The following is a 23587-nucleotide window of genomic DNA, read 5'->3' as shown; positions in this document are numbered from 1 at the left end:
TTGAAAGTACAGAGTACTTTAGGAGGATTGGGGTTTTTTTTCCCCCCAAAGCTTTGACCTGGAAAAATAATAATTTTCATACATATGCATCATACTTTTAGAATTAGGATTTGCTTCTCTCTAGCAGTTCTTTGGTAGCATGTATGCATATTTCGTTATCAACTTCAGTATTACCATGCTATTGTATTTCCCAACTGTGTAAGTTAACTGTCTGTTGTATTTTTTCCTGTTGCTGAAGAAAAGCTAAAAGCAGGAGTTGGAATAAGTTGATCCTTTGCAGGTATCTACCTATAAGATACATCTTACCATAAAGAATTTAGCAACACAGAAGTTGAGACTTCCCTGACAAAATGATATACTGAACTACACTAATTCACAATCTTTCTGTGGGCAGTCACGACATTATCATCTTTTTTTAACCTCACATACACACAGCTGTCTTTACAGTGATCTTCTAACTATCATTAGATGGTTTGGTTTTGCTTTTGGGAGCCAGGAAGTTAAGAAGAGGGGTAAGGAAAAGAAACAAACAAAAAAGTAAAACCTTCGTAATTGTGAACTGAATTTTCTTTCCATCACCACTCTGTCCATTTCATTGTTTCTCTTTTATGTATTAGGATGTAACCTGGCATAGTCCTGTAATTCACCCTAACTTTTTTTTTTCCAGTCCATGCTTCAAAGTGAATTGGCTGCCTTGGCAAAACAATGCCCCAGAAGCATACCAGTGGGATTTCCACAATTCTTTCTGTGTCATAGAACAGGAAGCTTTTACAAATGTTTATTACCTCACAGAATGCCCTTAAGAAGGGAAAAAGTGCAGGGTATTTTCCACCAAAGCATGTTTTAGCAACATATGGTATAATCAGTTCCAAATTAATCTTAATATGATGAAGAGAGTCAGAAAAAAGTCTGTATTAACCTTCTGCACCAGAGTAGAGAACACATCAGTAAATCGCTGGTCAGAAGGCACGATCTGAGGTTAGAGATTGTCAACACCTGAAGGGAGCATGCAATAAATGCCACTGCAGGAGAGGAAGCTGACATACACGTGTCACCTTGCAGGCTCTAGCTCACAAAAAACACACCACAAGCCATGTGCCCTACAAGCCTTGACAAGGTCAGGTGGAATCCTGGGTCCAGTTTCCAGCACAGCCTGTAAAGAAAGACAGCCACCAAATGGAGGGCATTTGGAATGAAGAAAAGGTGTGTGAAACAAAGTGCCCAAGAGGCGTTACCTGCCCCCACATAAAAGAGCTGCTACAAAAAGGAAGGGAATAAACTGCTCATGTTCACACAGACACAGGAGAAATCAAGGAGCTGATACTACGGAATAGATTTTACAAAGTCTCCTTTTCCTTAAATTTCTTTCTGATGGTAGGGTTCTTCTGACAGCTGATGTGGCAAAATAAAGCCCCCCTCTAGCCCAGAACCCCGGGAATTAATTTATAATTTGCAGGTCAGCATCAGTAAAAAGAGGGTGAGGTGGTACAACTTCTGTAACTACACCTTTGAACAAATGTTGTTGACAAATAAAGAGAGAATGTCATCTATCTTTCAACAGCGCTTAATTGGCACCTACTGCAGTTGTTTGTTGCTTAAATACCACTTACTCATATATTGAAGTAAATTGCAGTATCCTTTAATAATGTAACCAATACATCAGTTTCACATTTAAGAAACATGTCCCTATATAATAAGATTTCCTATTACATACTATATGTATTTAACAATTGCATCATGTAAAATTAATCTGATAACCTATTACATGCTTACCCAATATCTACATATTCTCTTTGCTTTTCTTGTAATTTTCTTCTTTTAAAGGCCAGAATATTTTTAACCTGCCACTTCTTTATCAAAACAGTTAAAAGAATTTCAATACACACTTCACATTCTATATAGTTATGTCATAAATACTGACTGCTGTGTCTTCTAAATTGTATTCCAAACACCCAACTTAGATCTTATAAAAGCTCTTGCCATTTCAGCTTTAGAGGCATGTCATCAGTCTTGACAGCTGACTGATTTGGATCTCTGGCTACTGCTAGATGATTATATAAATTGTGCTAAATGTAACTTTATCCATTATTCTAAAATCATTAAGCTGCAGGATTTCTTTCTGACATATCCTTTACTAATTTTTCCACTGGTCTTAGATTCATGGTTTGGGAAGGCAAAGGAATATACTGGGAGATATCCTTCGTCATGATCTTCTGAGACATGAGGGAAAACTGAACATCATTTACATTTATACTAGATAGTTAATTTGCTACAGAGCACTATTATAGTCAATTTATAACTTAAAATATTCAAAAAGGTACCAGATAATCTTTTCATATAAGTCCTGGTTTATTTACATAGCACAAATTCTACCGGATTTTGCTTTGGCTGATTTGGAGATGCATGTCTGCAAGGTAATACAACTTCTTACTAGTTCATATAAACCTACCAGTTCAGAGAAAACCTACCAGTTCCTATAAACAATGGGCATACACTGCTATTTACAGCATTTCCCTGTCACACAAGAACCTATACTATGGAGACCTTAAGATATTTTGCTCATTCAACCTTAGGAAAAGAAAATCTCGTAATGTTAAATTCCATAGAGTTTGTAAGAACAAAGATTTTGTTGTGATACATCTACTGTGATGACAGAGTGTGTTCGCTGCTGATAAAGGCAGGCAGATCGCCAGGATTATGTGCGCAGATTAACAAATGCAGATTCAAAATGTTCTTTTGTACTAGACTGGAGCAGCTGCTGCATTTTGGGGAGTACAAACTGTATTCCTTCAACAGTCAGTGTGGTTTTGTCCCCTTGTTGCTGTGTGTATGTACTACACAGAGCTGGTAGTGAAGCTCTCCTTATGTTTACATGACAGACCCATACCTCCTGGTAAAAGCTGCTCACTATTTTCCATAATAGGAAGAAAGCAGTGCTCTTCAAGTCACTCCCTGCTACAACCATGTAAGATTTTTAGCTTTCTGCTATCCAGTACAAGGGTATTAAGAAAGATTTCTCTTCTTTACCATAATTCAAACAAACTGATGAAGAAATTCCTTCTAAGTAGTCTGTAAAACAATTCACAGATACATCTTTTCCTAATAGCTCAGTTACTGTGCTCCAAAATATACTTAACCCAGTAGAAGTAACCTAAACATTTATTTAAATAAACCTTTCCACATATTTAAAGATAGAAAGAAAGTTCACAGCCGCAAACCAACAGCCAAAAGCTGAACTACGCTACATATAACAGTGCTGTTGAAAGAGGAAGAAAATGTTCTTAAACTGTGCTTAATAAAATAGTCTTTCTTTCAAGGTTAATGAAAATACTTCCTGACCTTTTTAGAAAGCATTTTCTACGTGGTATCTGGCATTCTTTACGGACTTAATTTATGACATATTTCTTTCAAAATTTGTTCTTCCTTTTAACTAGTTTTCCTTTTGTGCTTCAGGAGTGGATTTTGGTCTGTTCTCAGGTGGCTGTTTTGGGGTCACCACCATCACCCCCTGTTTCTCCACCTCTCCCTCCCCACTTCTCCCCCCCCCCCGCCCAGGGCAAAAGCAGCACAAGATTAAATAATAGCTAAGAACACAATCAGAAGCTCTTTGATTCAAAACTTGAGTTTGTTCAAGGCAGAAGAACAACAACTATTTTGCAAGGAAATGAACAAGATAAACAACAGACAATAATAATGCATTTCATTATTTTCTCACAAGAGGCATGAGACTTGACTTTGGGAGGTACTACCTTCTCTTGTGGTGCATTTAATTTCCTGTCATTATTCCAAAAGCAGCAGTTTGATTTAGTAGATCGTGTATGTCAGTTGGAAGACGTATTGCAATATTCTCTCCTCATTTAAGTAAAAGATTAAATGTAGTTACCACAATTTTACATTAGAATAAGCATGAGAAAATGTGCTGCTATTTGTAAACATTTCCTACATTCAGCTGGCAAACGCCAATGTAAGGCCAGCTCTATATACATCTGTATCCATTGAGGATTTTATGGCAGTTCTGAGAAGGTACTTTCAAGGCAATTCAAGCATCATTGTTTATTCAATAGCTCTGTATAACTGAAATCAACCCTACAAGAATTGTTAGAAAGAACAATCAGATTTAGCTACCTTCTAGGCAAGAATTCTCAGTAATACAAGTTTGAAATGCCAACTACAGTGCTGGAACCCTAAGACCGAAACACTACATAGATTTTTGTATTGAAATTAAGGATGCTGGAATAAAAAAAAAACCCAACAGAAAACCCAACTAAAATTAAAGCAGAGAAATCATAGAAAGCCTTAGGGTTTTTAGCATTAGAGTTGCTGGAAAGGACCAGGAAAGCCTCCCTCCATTGTATTCTTTATAGACACAACTTGGTGTCAGGAGCTTTGCTACCTTCCACATTAGTTGCCACATTTGGTGCACAAGTTGAGCAAACAGCATTCCATGAAACCCAAAGGATGTTGCAGAGGCCTTTGTGGTTATCTCAGTCTTCCACAAATTTCTGATATGGATATACAGAAGTACAACAAACCCCACTATAACTCACTGATAACCTGTATGTTTTGCACTCACTGAATGCTAGACAAACATACTGTAAAAAACATCCCAAGACACTGCTTCTATTTACATGACACAGGAAAAAAAGCATTTTCTACATACAAGAAAAACATAATTAAATACAAGCAAAACAAAATACCCAGGCTATGAGTCAACAAAAATTGCTTGAAAAAAAAGCTAATAGGACATTAAGTTCTAAGTTAAAATGGTAAGTGCAGAATGAACTCTGTGGAGAGCTGTAGCAGTTACCATGGCCCAACTGTGAACTGGCATCTTGTGTGTGAGGGAGCCTGGTACAACATTACTGCAGCAAACAGGTGTTTGTGCAGTGCTAACTGAAGTGGGATGGTATATTTGACACGGTAAGTCCAGCAAAAATACTGGATCCCTGTTTTCAAGCAAATGAGAACCTTACAGGGAATGTGTGTGAAGAGACTAGAAATGGAACAAAAAATATGGAACCTCTAAAGATTACATTATCCCAGCCCAAACCCACAGTAGACTGGTTCTACACAGCACATCAGACTCACTGAACTTCTGTTTCACCACTATATTTGCTTATTACATTATTTTAATCTTCTGTGAAACATACTACTATCAAAGATGATTATATATCACAAGGCAGTTAGAATCTGGTGCTTTAACTAACAAATTATGGTATCTATGGGCTCAAGTCAAGTAACTGCAAATTCTTTTTATGTGTCTTCATCTAACAACTAATTTACAATAGCATGGAATGGAAACCTGTTGCATCATGCCTAAAACCAGAAAAAAAAATTCTTCAGGGCAGAAACCACATCTTACTTCTTTGTTCTGTGAACTGCTTAGTACACGTTGTATCGCTTTCCAGAGTTAAAGGAGCTGTACAGCCTGGAAGTACAGGGGCTGTAGCATGTAGCTGCAAGTAACCAGGTGAGCTGCTGCAGCCCTTCCTCAAGGAGAAACACACTGCTGATGAAAGGCACTGTCATTTCCAATGAATGCAGTCTGCCAGGGAGACCAAAAGTCTGGACTGCAGGATGAGTTAATCACTTACTGTCTGTTATCTTACCCAGAAGGAGAGCCAGGTTCTGACTGTGGGTACATACACACCTAGCACTATCAATCCCCCTGTCCTCCAGCCTCCCACAGGAGTTTTGCCAGCTGTGATTAACTTCACAATTAGTTCTGCACAACAGAAAAGCAAAACTGGTGCAAAGGTCCCCAGACTCGCCTCTGCTCCCTCTTCAGGGTATTCACTTCAGTCAGCTCTTCTCTAGTCCTGGGAAATGAGTACCCCATAGCAAGTGGGCTACCGTTGGTGTGATCCTAGAGCCCAGCTTCCAGGTTACGTGCTCAAAAAAACTGCATTTGTGCTCCCTGAGATGCTGCCACATTGCAAACCACAAGAGCAGTAACTGGAAGAAACACAGATATTTGCCTCAAACCTGCACTTCTGATGACTACTAACTAGCTAATACAGGCACACCTAATTGTACCTCAGTTGTAGTCCAGATTCACAAACTGCTACAGCAAAATTATTGCCAGACTTCATCACAATAGACATCTTCAAGGAAGAAGGTAATTTACAGCTAAATGGACAAACAACTTAGATGACAGCACATTACTTTTTATATTTAAACCTCATGCACACAAAAAATGTCTCAGAATTAGGAAAATGGCAATTTTTATTCCTACCAGCTATTACGGACTTATTGCTGGGGTTTTGCAGGAGCCTCTCATTCCCTTTCCATCTTGGCTGAAAATTGTAGAATTTTATGAAGGATTTAGGTGTTACTTGATTAATGACAGTAATTATACATGGGTGCAAGTTTAAAGTAGCTGCTCAGCTGGTTTAATTTCTTGCAACACTTTTTCTGAACTGAGACTTCAACTTTTTAACAAAAGTTATCCTTTTTGATTATATTATGCTTAGCATGGCTTTTATACTTCTCCACTCTGAAAATATACAAAATATTTGTATGGCATATTTTCTTGGATATAGTATTTATACACAGGGTATTCCCTAACCTTTATCTAGTCACTAAATTTTACTTAAGAACTAAATATCTTAAAATGCCTTGCAAGTTAATGACTGTTTTTTGTAGTCAGCTGAGAACGTTCTATCAATATACAATAATAAGCTTAGAAAATAGATTTTTCTGGTGAAAATTTGGTAAAAGTCTGTAACATTACTGTATCTCTCCAGACCCTAACAACATTGGTTTTAAACAGATATTCAAGATTTGACATTATTACCCCTCAAGCCAGAAAATCGGGTAGTTTTGGCCCTGTAACATTAGGGACAGAAGTCCACTGCTGGGGTAGTTATGCAGTATCAGTTTCCCTGCAAAGTGAACTGAGATGCCGATTTTTTATTCCTTTCCCCACATGGTAGAAGTGCATTGCAGGGACTTGAGAGAAGGAAAGCATTTCTTAATTCCTCTCTGAATCTGTTTATTCTTCCCTGCACTTGAAGCAAATTGAAAGCGACCATATGAATACCAAGTGATCAGCCTGATTAAATATCAGAATTCTTGTAAAATGATTTGGCATGGAAAGTAAATTATTCAGTTAATATAAAATTCTTGTTATAATGGAGAAAGTTTTAGAAAAGCCTCCTCTGACTTGTCCTGTACGAAGAAATATATATGTTTTTAAAACAAAGAGATCCAATGCTTATATGAGTAAAAATATGAAAAAATCCAAATTGCCTTCCTCTTTTGTATCTCACATTTGAAGGCTTAAGTCAGTTTGGGTTATGAAGGAAATACAAAATTTAAAAAAATAAATCAGCGTGGAAAAATAAATTTAAGCTTGACTTGAACAGTGATCTATGCATATTATAGCTGAAAGCATTAGAAAACTATTGCATCATTATCAGAACCGTGCTGAATTCTTCAGCTATTTCTGATTTCTATAGCAGGTCAAAATCTCACATTTCCATATGGGAGTGCCTGCTGAAGACAGATTTGGGGTTTTTTTTATGCATTGGAACTTGCCAACTGACATAAATATCTTTGCAAAATTTTTTAAACTCAGCTTCCATAAACTTCTTAAATATCAGATAATTCCTTTTGTACAGAAGTATAATTTCCAGGAGAAAAATACTCTGGTTCTTGGTTCAACACTTTCAATTCCAAGCTCTAGACTATTTCTGCACTGTCTGAAGTCTAGTATAGCAGAGCTAAGACCAAATAAATTTCAACCAGAAGAGAAATAACATGGTATTTGGTTCTTTTGCTCCCCTACACCTATGTATGTACACACACAGAGAAATACACGAACATAGCATTGGCAGCCTCTCAGATCCTAATGCAGCCAAGCCAGTCATGACTAAACAAGCAAAGTGCTGTCTATCCTGACTCCAGCACAAAGCAGCACATCCATTTGCTAGACTTTTCAAGAACTTAAGTATGTAAGGTGCCTCCTAGAAAAGTTCAACCTAAGAAAGAGAGAAGACCAAAATGCCTGCTTTACTAAATAGTCACATGTGAAGTAAGCCAACAATTAATCCCCACAGATGTCACTGTACAAACATCCAGTCCAAGGAATTCCAAGTCTGTTGGCCACAGCTACACATGTTATAATACACGTGTAAAATTAAAACATTCCATACTCAAACCTCTTTCCATAATTCCATTTTATAATATAACTTGCCCCTTTTCATCTAGGGAAAGTACAACACATCTGAGAAGATAACAAGAAATATCCTCTAACAAACACCAACATCTTTCTCCTATTCCTGGGGAAGACAGGCTAGCAAAGGGAAAGACAACCACACTATTAAATTGCTCAAAATTACATTTTACATGGGTTTAACACAATCTGGTCTACTAGAGGAACATATGTGTTAATTACATGGGAAAACTTCTGTTCTACATAATTGAAAAAGAAAAATTATTCCATGCTCTAAAACAGGATATACATTTAAATTTGTAAGACTTTTAGAAACTGTGACATATGGAATAATAGGAAAAGGTACTGGAAGACATCAAGAGAAAAGACTGTCACTACTGCAACAGCCAGATTTGAAGCTCTCTGCCAACTTTACTAATAGTACAATAAGGAAAAGGGTTGAGGCTTTCCAATTAAAATATAATGCTGCTGCTATGAACTTGCGTAGGAATGAGAGCATGGTTTGACCAAGTAAAACTCTTGGGCTCAGGATGTTAGTACTGAGTCTACAGTTTCACAGCCACTTTTTTGCTAGCAGTTGTTTAGGACAAGGCTGTGTTTCTGCCCAAGCCAGTTGCGTTCTCTGTCCTTGTCACAGCCCAGCTACCTGTCAACTGACAACAGCAACAGTGCACCCATCTGTTACTGGTACTGGAGTGGGGACCAGCGCCCTGGGCACAGCAGGAACCTGGGGCTATCAACTCTTATGATGTTCATGTGTCAATAACTACCTGCTGACTATGCCTAAACAACACAGCAAAGAAACACACAAACAGCCCCACAAGCATGGGGGAAATAAATTAATATTGAAATGCATTTTATTACTAAAACAAAGATCAGCAAACCAAACTAGGGAATACTGACACTTTTTTTTTTTCAACTGACAACTCTGGAAAGAGATGACTCTTACAACTACTCTAGACAGAGATCAAATTAAAAGAATCAAATGGGGAAACCAGAGGCTCATAAATGCAAGTGAGTAACCTTATTTTCCTTCAGAGGCAAGAACAGAATGAAGTTCTGTAAAAACATAAACAGGAAGTTTGTTTGTTAAATACTTTGACTTCTGTGAACATTAAGAACACTCCTAAACCACCCACAAATATTGCATGTGTCCTGCAAATTTTGCATCACTTAGAAACATAGAATTATTTAGATTGGAAAAGACCTCTACAATCACCATAGCTATATTAATTCCCACACACCTTCATTCTGGCAGCAGCTACAGGTCACTGCCCACAAATACTTCGTTCACTTCATTTATTCTCTAAATTAAGTATTAAATATAAACATAAAAAAGTGAACTTTAAAAATATTTCACTTTAAACATATTAGCATCTTATTCTATCATACTGCCATTTGCTAAACAAACATATGTAGACATCCTTTTTACAGTTAATTTTTTATAACACAGCCCCAAACAAAGAAGAAAAGCCATTACTTAAGAGCTTACTAATAGAATCATTCCTCAGTTGAACTAATGTTTTAATTAGCAGTTGTATAAAGCAAAGACATATTATTAAAAGTATCCATGAAAAAATACCATTGTTGCATGTTTTACATTGACTTAATGTGCAACAGGTGAGTATTCAATGTTATTAGGTTAAATTGCCTACCACCAAAGCCTTTTTTTATTCAAGCTTTTAAGCAAAGATTTCTGCCCAAGAAAAATGTTTACAAACTTTTCTAACACAGACATATTCACTCACAGTCAGTGCTGTAAAACTGAAATCAAAGTGATCATATTGTCACTGCTATATTTAAAAATGTAGCATTTGAACTAAGCAGGAAGATAGGTGTGTTCTAGCATTAATACAGAAGAAATACACCTGCACTGACAGCTAATGAGAAGAAAAAAAAACCAAACCAAAACAATTATAAACTTCCCAGTAATGAATCCTATTGAACTCTTGACAAAAATACTTCAACATAATGATGCATTTTTAAAGACAGATCTGTAGGTATTGGGACTACACAGAGAGAAGAGATGTAACACACAAGCTCTGAACACTCACCATCTGAATTGGTTTTTTGTGAAGATCTCGTTCAGTCACCAACTTCTCTTGGTCAGTGACATAAAGGCCTTTTTGTGCCAGGGCTTGTATAACAGCATCATGACCTAGAAGTGGTTTTGCAGCATCACTCTTGAGAATAAGGCTCCCAGCACGACAGTAGAGCTCGGCAGACAGCAGCAAGTTAACAACAGGTGGTTTAATGTGCTCTTGGTCATACTGGTCTGTGTAAAATGGTTCTCGTAGTTCTTCTGGAACATTTTCTACAAAATAAAAAAAAGCACAAGTCAGTATCAGAAAGGACAGTTGGAGTATTAGGGGATTTTTTAAAAACTATATATGAACTCAAAATTATGTTCAAGAAAGCATAATCAAGGGGAGGCCAAAGTCTCCACCAGCAATTATATTATAAAGTACTGGGAAAAATTTAATACAATGGTAATATTTGAACTATAAATAGAAACTTCAGAAAAATTCCAAGTGTCTCACACTGCAAAGGCTACAACAGACCAACCTGTGGTTTCACAGCATCATTACATTAAAATTTCTTGGCTTCTCCAAATACATGCCCAAACATTCTCATTTCCTTTGGCATAACATTATATAGGTCAGACATATAAAGGCAGAGCAACACCCTTTTAAACTCTGGACTCTATTACAATAACAAAATGGAACTGAAACATTATGTTTCAGCACAGAATAATTCAAGACAAAAAGCAGCCTTCTAGTTTCCATGTATGCAGGAGCATTTTGATTATTATACTGTCTATTTCAAAGGTCATGCATCACAGAATGATGACAATCCAGCAGTTAAGTATAAATATATGGGCTTTTAACTGAAATTAGAAGAATGGAGAAGGAAGAAAAAATATTATCAGTTTCTTTCTGAAAAAATACTGAGTTCTTATTGGCCTAGTTGTGTTACTGACTTCCCTTAAAATAGTGGTTTTCCTCCTTTTTCAGTGAGCTGGCTTAGCACCCACAGAAAGCTACGCAAGATTTTGTCAAATTTATGCTGAGATTTTAACTCCAAAATTAGCATTCCAGGACAATCCAACAGTTTTTTCAAATACTGTACATAACACAATACAGGCAGACTATATTTATAATTGTCTACCACAAAGTAATAATTAAAAATGAATTAAATATAGTACTAGATCGAATTAAATTAGATCACGAGTCAAGTGGAAAATAACTTTCAGATTTTCAGGCGTACACACTGCAAGATGCTCCATTTTCCTGCTGGAAGAATTTCATTCTCTATTGTTGTAAAATTAGTTAAGCCAACAACATTTATGGGATAAAGAGCATGTGATTCTTTTCCCAAGTCCAAATGGAAAAAGCCTGTTTAATTGCTAGAAGAAAAGATAAGTGCGTAGGAAAGCAGTGATGCAACTCTAAGTTCCTATTCCCTTTGCCTTCAGCTGGATAAATGGCTAAACAGACAAGGTTTGAATCAGTCTGGAGTAAACAGCCCAGTAAGGGTGGAGCAGGAGAAGAGAGAGAAAGAACAGAACATGCCATCACAAGATAATGACAGATCATCTTCTTCCTCATACATATTCTATTGCAGTTCATGTGCTTCCATGATGGGCTTTGGAAGGTGCCAGCTGCCTTCTAGTTGTGAAAGAAGATATGCTTTATAGAGTGCAAAAAGTGAAAGAAATATTAACACATTCCTTAAATGCCAGAAGGATAGTAGGAAAGGGTAAGCTATTGCTGATTCTTTTCCCAATTCAGAGTATCAAGTGAAAGAGAGGTATAGTTTGTAATTTGCTTAAACCATGAGCCTACATTTGGCAAGAAAACTGACAGCTCTGCTTTAGAATACAGATCAAAATATACCCTCAGCACAACTACTCTGCCCTTTAAAACACAAATCTAATGTCTAACAGGCCTACTTTTTTACAAGATGATATTAAAACCACTAACAAAAATATCTCCCAGTGTCAGGAAATGACATTTCCATCTTCTCTTCCACTTCCCAAATTCTAACAACTAACTACAGGATCTAGAGTCATCCAGTCCAACAAAAGGCATTTCTAACTGAGGATCTCAGAGCTGCTAGATACCTGCTTCCCCAGGTATTGTTTTCATCTATCTCAAGTCTACCTGACCTTCTTTCTTTTCCCTCTTTGTCCACACATTGTCTATTTAAACATTAGGCTTGTTATTTCTGAAGTCCCTAATGATCCATTTCCACTTCAGTATCAGGAGCTCAATTCTCATCAGGACTTTATCCTCTGCAACTCCAAATGCCAACTCTTAAAGCATCTTTATGCTATTTCTTCAAGATAGAGAGGATTAGAAAACATTTTTTGTAAGTATCTCACAATGCTCACGCAGCAGATTTTGCTTTTGAAAAAACAGAAAAAAACCCCACAACAAAAACCCAACCCAACCAACCAAATAAAAACCCAAACCAAAATCCACACACCAATGTTTTGAAGCAGATGAGAATTTAAATGGGGATGGGAGGAAACAGGGAGGAACCGATAAAGCCATTTTTAATTTCTTAGAAGATCTAAAAAAGCCTCATTCCCATATGAAAAAAAACCAAACTCTTGAGGCAGGCGTACTTAGCTACACATAAACAGAAGTCACATACTCTGTGGTTCAGATTCACTGAAGACAATGACAGATTTCAAGTCTGAAAATTTGAGCCAGAAGAGAAATCTCAAGACAGTAAATAACAAACTCAATGCCTGCTATTTCTTGTCTTCTGTATCACTGAAGCACATCCTAAAGTGACAAGATGCAATAAATGCATTTATCATGAAAGAATGACATCCACTGCTGGGATTTAGTAATTAAAACTCAATACAGAAAAAAAAAAAAAAATCGACATTATGACTAGCAAAGGCAAATAGAATTATTTATAAAGCTTAGTTCCGCTTCTGAAAATACAGAAAAAGACAAAATGACATGTATGCCATTTCTTTTACTTCATTGGTGTACACAAAAATAAATCTGGAAAAAAACCTCATTGGTCTTTGTAAAAATATAACCAGAAAAGAAATGTATTAGAAAAATAGAATACAAAGGGCTAGGAAGAAAAGCTGTGGCTGCAGACATATTCTGAATGTATAAAAAGTGTGAAAGCATACAAACAAGGAATCTCTGGTGCAACAAGATTAGAATTCTTTACAAAAATTCCTGCCAGAGTTCCCTCTGCACAGGCAGAAACATGGGAATTTCCCCCACTCCATAACATATATTGAACTGTTTGATACCAGAATAGGTCTTGATAGAAGATTCAAACTGTGTTCTCATGTTAGAGTTTAAAAAGAAAACAAAAAACCCCCACAGAGATAGGTAACAGACAGAGAAAACTCTACCTCAGAGTAGAAGTCCTTCCAGAATTGGCATGTGCTGCCTCTGGAGTCTTGTGGCAGGGAATTATTTCAAGGCTACATCCAGTTTTCAGCAGATTATCAGAACAATCAGTAGGGTCAAAAGCCTTTATTACCAATTCTGTCAGGACTAGAGATTGTTAAACAGGCTCTGTTCAGTAGAGAAGAATCTTAACACTAATCCCCGATATGTGCATTTTACCAGTCATTCCTTTGCCCAGCTGACAAGAGGAATCTTTCAGATTAAACTCTGAGGTAAATGACCCGTGTTAAAAGAAATACCTTGCTGCACATATTGCCATAAAGTACCATCTGACCTTGAAATCCGTGGTAATTACGTTAGAGGGGTATCCTGCTGGACACATAAAATGCAGGTGAGACCGGGATAGTGGGTGCAGTGCTGGAGAGAAGGTGGAAGATCTACCTGCACTCTTCCAGCACCAACAGGTTTTGGAAACGTGGACTTGGACAAAAGGCAGTGGTCACAGGCTGATGCAAGGAAAAAGTTTTTCAAGAGACACCACCAGAGTATAGGTACAGGTTGCCTGGGGACCCAGCTGTGAAACCATCCACAGGGACTTTCAAAACTGTGGACAAGGCCCTGAGAAACCTCTTCTAACTTTGAGGCTGCCTCTTCCTGGAGAAGGAGACTAAACTAGATGACCACCCTATTTTTTTCCTAGAATTGTGAACAGGACCACAGATTTTAATTTTGGAAATAATTCTGACATTTTGAATTTTGTGAATATTGTACTATGAAGAGAATAAATGAAGCTAATGGGCAAGTTCAACACACAGAGAAAGGAACAAAAAAGTATAACACCACATTAGCCCAAAACTGTAACTCAAATTTAACAATCAGGCTAACTTCAAGAAAGTAATCAACATATCTTCAGGTAATTTTTCATAAATAATCAAGGAATCAAGAGTCCTGCAGATGCTCTTTTAGAGAAGAAAAAAAAAATTTAAGAATTAAAGGGCTTATTCAAAGCTTTAAAGCAAACACAAGATTATTATTACTCCCTGTTGTGGTTTAACCCCAGCCCCAACTAAGTGGCCCAGCTTCTTGCTCTTTACCCCCCTTCTCCCTGGTGGGATGGGAGGATAGGGAAGAGAGCTGGAAAAAGGTAAATCCTGCAGGCTGAGATAAAAACAGTTTAATAATTGAAACAAAGTAAAATTATTATAACAATAATAACAATGAAAGGGAAAAAGAGAGAGAGCCCATTCCCAAGCAGCGATCAGCCCCTCCCAGTCAACTCCCCCAGTTCATCCTGAGCACGACAGCCATGGTTTGCAACATCCCTGTGGCCAGCTCAGCTCAGCTGTCCTGGCCATGCTCCCCCACAACTCTTCCTGCACCTCCTCGCTGGCACAAGGCTCTGAGAAGTCCTTGACTTAGAGAAAGCACCACTGAAGAAACAACTGAAACACCAGTGTGTTATCAACAGTGCTCTCACACTGAAGTCAAAACACAGCACTGCATCAGCTACCAGGAAGAAAATTAACTCTATTCCAGACAAAACCAGAACACTCCCCACTGTGAGAGAGAAATGCAACTTAATTTTCCATTTAAACAGACCATTTTAAGGGGAAGGAATGGTCTAAAAATAATTCATGCATACCACTACTGAATTTACTTCTAAAAGTTGCTTCATAAAAAACCCTCTCTGCTCAGATAAGTAAGAATTACTCCTTGGAAGACAGTATGAATTCCTCCTTTGGAAAAAATTACTTGTATTAGTGTGAAAAGTCTAAACTTTCTTTAAAAACAAATTGCTTCTTTGGTAAAGTTTCCATGCTTCTACACAGATGAATACAATCCTTTACACACCTATTGAGTTTTTCAAGTTTGTATCAGGGAATGATTTCAGATTTATGAATGTTTGCCTTAAGAATGTCCAAAAGCTTAGAAGTCTTTGTCAACATGGTCTCCATGTTGTTTGTTTGTTTTGGGTTTTTTTAATTCCTGAGGATAATATAAACAAGTTAAAATATTTTACCATGGGCTTTCTAATTAAAAGATGGGAGCCACAAGGCCACATTAAGTCTCAGCCTAGAAAACTTCCTCTCTAGAGCTTACTGACATGAATGCACAAAGACATTAAGAAGAAAAAATTATTTGCAGAAGACTGAGGTTTAAAACAGAATTATTTAATGAAAATTCTAATACCTTTAACCACTTTCTAGTCCAAACTAGTAGATGAATATATGTCAAATCTTAATGGACTTGACAGTTTTCTGCAGGTCAGCAAAGGTATGCTTTTGCCATGAAGTAACCGTGCTGTTACCTCATTCAGACTCCCACTTGCCAACAAGGATTCTGGTGGCACATTTACAATCTGGGCACAAGACAGCAGAGCCTGCACAGAAGTCAGGAGTCCGAGAATTGAAAACAGGTCAGAGAAGAAAGAATTACATTATTTAACTTCTGATGAATTTTTGTATTGGACTCAATAGAACAGAGACATTTCAGTTTACTATTTTATTTTGGAGACACCATCAAGAAACAAGATTTTTAATCAGGAAGTGGAAAACAAAATGAGAGAGTAGAAATTACAAAATCATTTTTACTTTTTGGTTTGTTTAATCAGTCTGCCACTTCCATTGTTCTTGGCTAGCAGGGTGTAGGTGTACTTCTGTCTAGAGACAAGTATCTGAAAGGCCAACCTCTATAAATTTACAGCACGCTCAATTTCAGTATAACCATTCTTAACTTTGTCCACGTGCCAAGCTGAACTTGAGAGATTCTTGAATTTACCTTCACAGAAATACATCAGAACTTACATCACAGAATAAACAGATCCTCCCCTCCTGCCTCTAGATTCCACAAAAATAGACCATTATCCACTGCTTCAACAGCTGTTCTGCACTTAAAAGGGATTCCTCATTCAAAAAAAGAAACAAAAAACAAAAAAAACCCCAAACCAAAACAAACAAAAACACCAAAAACAAACAAACCAACCAAACAAGCCCCAAACCTTTTAAGGAAAAAACATGCAGAGACTCTACTTTCATAGCCTAAACAGTCTTTAGTTATTCTTTGAACACAGAAATCACGTAAGAAATGCTCTATTAATTGTCACACTATTTGTCTATCCCATCCAATATTCTGTCTTCAGTAGCACAACAGGAAGTGCTCCTCACAAAACCTACAAAATGTATCTGGTACTGGCATTTCTTATTAAAATGGGAGGATTAGCATCTAATTTACTAAAACCTGTGTATTGATTCAGGTTTTAATAAACAAAATAATGACTTAGAATTAACCCTGGCAATAAGGGGATCAATTTTCATTAACATAAACGCCTTCAGAGCTTATTTTTGGGAGAGGCAAGTTATGAGAAATGTAAAGATAATAGTATAATTATAATCCTATCTCACCCAGCTAGCACCGTGATGACTATTATAGACAAGTTATGATTTAAATAGCCTATGGAGTATGGAAAAAACACTTTCAGAAATTTAGAGATGAACATTTCTTGAACTATTACTAGGCTTTATTAAGCCAAGGAAAACTTTTTGCCAGTCATAAGTAGATAGAAGTGAATGGACACATCTTCTTCGGTGTCTGGCTTACAGGTTCGCTTAGTGTAAGACTGCTTTTAACTGAATAAAAGAAAACATATTGGAAACAGTTAGAACTATACAAATCTTACATTTGGCAAATAGATTTCAAACACTACATTTCAACTCTGCAGCAGAAATGTTTATTACTACCACCTAATCCAGTAATAATGTATTGTCCAATTGTTCAAAATAAAAACGAAGGGGGAGGAGGAAGAACTCACTCTACTTTTCTTATGAAGTCTTGAGAGTTTTTCACTTCTATCCTCATTTTCCAGAATGATCACCAAAACAATCATTCAGAGCTCTCAATTAGCAGAGCAAGTAGTTAAAAGTTACTAATTTCAGGAGTGGAATTGTATCCAGTTGTGCTCATTAAAATCCACCAGCTAGCTGTAGAATGGAAATTACGTAAGATCTCATATTGAAAAAGTGATACATTCCTGATCAATAGCATACAAATAGCCTTCAAGTTTGAGTGAGCCGCCTTTAAACACGGAGTCACTAAAGTAACCCAACAGATTACCCTAAATCATAGGGTGAAGAGGAAAATTTTAAACTATATCTGCAGTAGTAATTGCAATGGTGGTCAAAAAATACGAAGAGAAACCAGGTATAGGGAGAAGAAATATATTTCACCTCATCACCTGAAATTGGTGAGCATTTGGCTACAGTGTCTTTGTTAGATCTATTACATTCTGCAGACAAGCACTTACAGCTGTAAAGGCAAAAAGGCTCCAAAGAGGCTCAATGGCAGAGTCACTGAAAGAACAGATTCTATACCCCAAAGGAGGTCCATCATGTACTGCCAATCCTGCAACTGTCACCTTCCTGATCACCTTCCTGCACATTTGTACATGCACAGTCCACAACTTCAGAGGACTCTGCTAAACCCAACAGATCCAAAAGCTCATACAATTTTACGTATTTACTTTAAAAAAAGTGACCTACAGTCAAACTATGTTACAAGTGTGTTCTACAGAAAGGAGTGATACAACACTTTCCAAGTAAAACATCTCAGTAGATGATTTGTCTAATGCACTGATTTTAGTAGGACTGACTGAAGTATCAATTTGTCAGCAACTATTTTAGAGAGCTGATGGAATCTATAAAAAAAATTTTCTCACAAGAATCTCAAACATTCGTTTTTGGACTCCAAACTCTTCTACAAGGTTTTGCTACTGCCAGACTGAATAAAAGTGAAGAAATTAGGTCTGCCAGAAAAAGATTAAAACATGTTCTGGCCTGCAACACCCAACATAACAGATGAGAGTATTTAGCTACAACTTGTTTCTGTCAGATACACAGCACTCATTTCCCCCCTTCATGGTTCTACTGGCAACATGTGCAAAGAGCAGTAAGTAGCCACACATGAATTCTGAAAACATTAATCATCAGGAAAAAGCTATTTTTAAGTTTCTTGAGTAATATTTAGTTGCAAATTATGCCATTTGTAACCCATTGCTTCAAACGCCTATAAAGGATACATTTAATGTTAAAAAGTATGTGGACTATTTTATTTTCACTTCAGAAAACACAACAATGTTTAGGACAATTGCTCAGGCTTGTGCAGCTTCTATTTAGCTTTTCATTTATGCCTGTCCAAAAAAAAAAAAAAAAAAAAATCTCATACTAGCCAGTGAAATGTATTACTGTAGCAGAATAATATGTTGCATGGATAGTAAAGCAGCAACAGATTTAACCTGACTTTAGAACTGTTCACATTATTTTCTGAGAATCATACACAGAGATATTCTTAACTTAGTAACTAAAAATTGGATGAAAAGCTGTGCGAAAACCCATTTTCCAAGAGTACTCAGATATCCCCTACCAAATGGGAAGAACATTGCCTTCCATGTACTTCCAGGTTCAAGAACTCATATCTTTAATCACACTAGACAAGGTTGTAGAGAAGTGATTCCAAGGTACAAAAGGATTGAAAGCACTTTGGAGGACAAAATTATAATTCAAGATAATTTCAATAAGTGGAAGAAGTGGCTTGAAAATAGGATGCAGTTATGTAAGTATAGCTGCAAAGCTGGAACCTATAACAGTACAATTACAAGTTGGGAACAACTGAGTAGGCAGCAGTTCTGCAGAGAAAGATACGGAGCTACAGTGAATCACGGACTGCATGAGTCAACAATTCTAGGCTGATGCAGAAATGGCAAACATCATATTTTAATGAATAAATCAGAGTATTATAGGTTGGAAACATGAAGTAATTTTTTAAATTTACCTTGTACTGGTAGTGGTTTAGCTGGACCATTAGATCTAGATTTAAGTACAGAGCTCGTGCAAACCAACCACAGGAAAAAACTACATGAAAAACCAACAAAAAAAGCCCCCAAACCAACCCTTAATAAGCACAGAGAGCAAAAAGGTTTGACTTACAAAAAAGAAATAGAAGTCTGTTTTGTCTAAATAATATTACAGACATTGCTTTTATTATATGAAAGGTGTTATAAAAAGGTAAGGTGCCCACCATTCTCACAAGCACCAGGAAAAGGGTAAGTAATGGCTTAACAATGTAGCAAAAGACATCAAGATTTTGTTTAAACATCTAAAGATAAATAAGGTCCAAACTGACTAGCAGACATACTGTGGGATCTCTATAATTAGAGATTGTTTAAAAACAGGCTAAACAAACAACTGTCAGGAATGATGTATATTTAGCTCAGTCTGTCTTTAGGATGGCGGATGGATAACAAATTTTTCAGGGACACTATCTATTACTATAGCAGACTGAGAAGGCAAAACCTTCACATTCCAAAATAATGAAATCCACTTCTGTGGCTTTAGAAATAAAAAGGACACAGAGTACCACAACATCAAGTCATTTTTCAACTTATTCCTATGAAGTAAGTCCCATTATACTTTGAAGTTGAAGGCTAGACTGTCTATACAGTTCATCCAGTTCCCTGGGAAGAAATTTTTCTATACTGAAATGGTTAACTGCCAGCATTGGGAGACAGGGCTGAAATTAAGTATTTGCAGATTTAATGTCTAAGGTCAAACATTCCCCCTTTTATACGTCACACTTGTTAATTTTCCCCCTTTCAGTTACTGCAAGTTGTGTCACTGAAACAATTTCGTTATTACAAAACATTTAATCTGACACGTCCTAACACTGATATATTGTCTCACAGCAAAACACCAAGGCACAAAATCCTACACACCCTCAACACTTAGATATGAATTCCTTCTTCAATCAGTATTTCTTAAACAATTCTTCATACGAGATGCCTTCAATATGACTGCTAATACATTCTTACTCTCATATGACACCTCACTAATAAGACAACTTCTTTTGACCTGCCTCTATTCTGGCCAAACTCTGTACTTGCAGTTTCACCAAGGACAACAGCAACAATTTGTCTCTTGGTTTTTGTACATAGGTATCAATGAAACACCAAAAGCCATTACTAGTGTTAATGAACAGTACCTATTTCAAAGTCTTTTTGTAAGAGCAAATTCACAACATGTAGCCAAGCTGTATCCACAACTCTGGTTGTATTGAAACATGCTTTCAAGACTGTGAAAGCCGTCCACTGAAAGATGTACCCCTTTGATACATAAAGATTTATATTTCTTTAATGGATACATGATTGTAACAACCTATGCTTGTCACTAATCAAAGTGAACTGCATTACTTTGTTTCGTAGACGGTAGGGAAAAACCCTTCCCTTCCCCTGCACAGTTAGGGAACTCCAATACTTGAAGGATAAAAAAAGAAATAAGATGTGGCATCCATAAACACACTATCATCGTTTGTATTTCCTCTGTAAAAATGTATATAGCAATAGTTAGAAGACATGACTGAGGCTGTGATCTATTCCCCAGAACTAAAATAATTTAACAAACCCAAACTTCCTTCCTTCTTGGAAAAGGTGAAGGTCAGTTCTTCTGTTTCACTCCAAGTATAAAGGAAGCATTTGTACAGCAGACGTGCAAGTCCTGTATACCGTTTGTCCCTACTTCAGCCACAAACTCTTCTTTGAAGTTTCTAGTTATATTAACCTAGTGGAAGAACTGGGACCAGAAACACTACAAATGTGTGTGCTTACCTCTCTTCCTACTGTTACATTACTTGCAGTGTTTAGAGAGCAGATGGACCAATTATCCCCTCTAATCATGTTTCATTCAAGCATCTCAGAATAGACCCAGTAATGAAGAGAAAGAGCAAAGGAATTTGTTTTGGCTCACATTTTCTATAGAAAGTAGCAGAAAAGGACCCTGCAAGTGGCTTTACACATCCAATAGAAACTCAACCAATATAAACCAAGACATTTCAACCATAGGTTGAGAATCTGTCAAACTCCAGTAGAAAAAAGTTTTCAGGTTAGAAGTCTGGGTTATATAATAGCACAAGCATTGTACACTCAGAATCCCATGAGTAGATCCTATAGAACCAAGCTGCCTAAAAATATAATGATCTCTGAAAGTGTTGAATTAAATACTTCCAGGAATTTTCTCTACGATTTTACCTTTCATATCTGCATAGCTAATAAAGGCATATATCAAAATATTACTTGTCCAGGTTTCACAAAGAGAAGTAGAGTTTATCAACAAATCTTTATATGGAAACAGTATTCTGATATTTTCTTTCTTTTTGAAGTGATGCACTCACTGAAATTTCACTAGATTCAAGCACTAGATTTAAAAGTGGCTTTTTGGAAGCATCATGTCAAATATCATGAATTCCCAGAAGCATCATAAAGACATGCCTTTAATCCTGGCTAAATACATAATAGCACCCTGCCCCTAAATGTAAGAGGTGCAAAATTCCATAAGGAGGAACCTTTTCCTGTTATTTTACAAAAAACAGAGGCAAAAGTAATGATTTTTGATATCTACCTCACCTTTCAAAAGACCACATTCTTTTTAATCCACAGAAAAGTAAATTATTACTAAACTACAGCTATACTGAAACCAAAAAACACAAACAATAAGCAAACAACCCCACCTCCACCCCAAAAAACTAAAAAAAACAAAACAAAACAAAAACACCCAAACAAACAAACAAACAAAAACAAACAAAAAAACCCCTCAGCTTGGTAAATTTTCAAAACACCTCCCTCAGAAGACCTCTGCAAGTCTGGTATTCTTCAAGGCCCAATAATGTTTCAGGCACAGAATAATAGGTCTGGTATTCCTCAAGGTCCAAGGTTTTCAACGACAGAGCCCTGATGCCTTTTGGAGGCTTTACAAATCGATTCCATTTACACTTACAGACAAGGAGAGCCTTCTGTATTGTGCAGGCCAAATCCTGGCATTAAATGCTCTTTTTCCTGAAACCCTTCTTATTGCTAAACCATTCAAATGGCTACAGGCTACTGTCACACATGTCAAAACTAAGAGCACGCACCCATTTCCATTGCTAGTCCCCAATTCAGCCCCTAAGCAATATCAGGAAACATTTCAAGATGACAGACAAACGCGGATTGCTGGTTTTTTTTCGCATGGTAGAAGTGTGACCCGAGTAATAAATAAAACACCCTTTAGAGAGATCGATGCACTCAAATAAAATTATATTATCGCCACTACACAAAATTTACTTGCTGATAGAAACAGTGGGACTACTCCAAAAAGACTAAGTGTAATTAAGGAAAAACAAAAGAAAAACAAAAATACCTACAAGGGTTAAGGGATCTTAAGGATAAGGGAACAGACCAAAAGCATTTCCCACACATCTCTCCCTCCCCCCCCCACCCCTTCTCAGCTCCTCAGGGAATGGCTCGCACGTCCTCAGTAGCGAAGCAACCAAGCAGGAACCAGCATCAAAGAAAGAGAAGAAGGAGACGCCACCTACCTGTCCCAAAGGCTTTGGCCACCAGCCAGGCCAGATTACAGGCGATTTTCGCTCGGGAGAAATCATAATGGTCAAAGGGTTTGATGGCAGGAACAATGAAAGTCTTCCTCATCTCCTTGGCGTCTGCGGCATCCCCCATCTTCTCACAGGACCCCCAGCAATTCAGAACTTACATGGTTGTTTCTCCGTCCTCCTCCCACGGCCGGGAGAGCCGGCTGTAAATACGCCGACAGCAGCTGAGGGCAGCGCCGGACCCAGCTGTCCGTAAAGGGCTAACACCGCCTCCCGCCTTTCTCTGCACAGGAATGTAGCCGAGCCCGAGTGTCCTCTTCTTCTTCCTCCTCCTCTTCGCTCTTTGTCTCAATTCACGCACGCCGCCGTCCCTCCGCCTCCGAAAAAATGCCCCCGGCGGCCCCGGCCCCGCGTTCCCTGGGGAGACCCTGCGGCCAGGGCTGGGCGCCCCAGGCGGCCGCCAGCCCTCCGGCCCGGGGCGGGAGCCGCCAGCAGGGCCCCCGCAGCCGCCGTAGGCCGGGACGCGGCCCTTCCCAGCGCCGGGATGTCAAAACGCCGGGGTCCGGCCCCAAAACGCCGCACAGCCCCGCACCGCCCCAGCGGCGGCCTGTGCGGA

General features: G+C 37.7%; 1 protein-coding gene across 4 annotated transcripts in view; it reads right to left on the bottom strand.

Moving 5' to 3' along the window:
* The window catches only part of CAMSAP2 (calmodulin regulated spectrin associated protein family member 2), an 82264-nt gene extending 58884 nt beyond the window's left edge, over positions 1-23380 (bottom strand). For 2 of the 4 annotated variants that reach the window (XM_032117694.1, XM_032117697.1), the window contains exons 1-2: positions 22960-23380; positions 10231-10490 (exon numbers count right to left, since the gene is read on the bottom strand). In XM_032117694.1, coding sequence (XP_031973585.1) covers positions 10231-10490; positions 22960-23098 — 399 coding nt within the window. In that variant the 5' untranslated portion in view covers positions 23099-23380. The remainder of the gene's footprint in view (positions 1-10230; positions 10491-22959) is intronic. The other 2 variants (XM_032117696.1, XM_032117698.1) reach the window with 2 other exon arrangements.
* Positions 23381-23587: the final 207 nt, after the last annotated feature.

Source organism: Corvus moneduloides, chromosome 9 (genome assembly GCF_009650955.1).
Source record: "Corvus moneduloides isolate bCorMon1 chromosome 9, bCorMon1.pri, whole genome shotgun sequence".
NCBI lineage: Eukaryota > Metazoa > Chordata > Aves > Passeriformes > Corvidae > Corvus > Corvus moneduloides.
The sequence above is the reverse complement of the archived record's forward strand: the minus strand, read 5'-3'. Positions and strand labels throughout refer to the sequence as shown.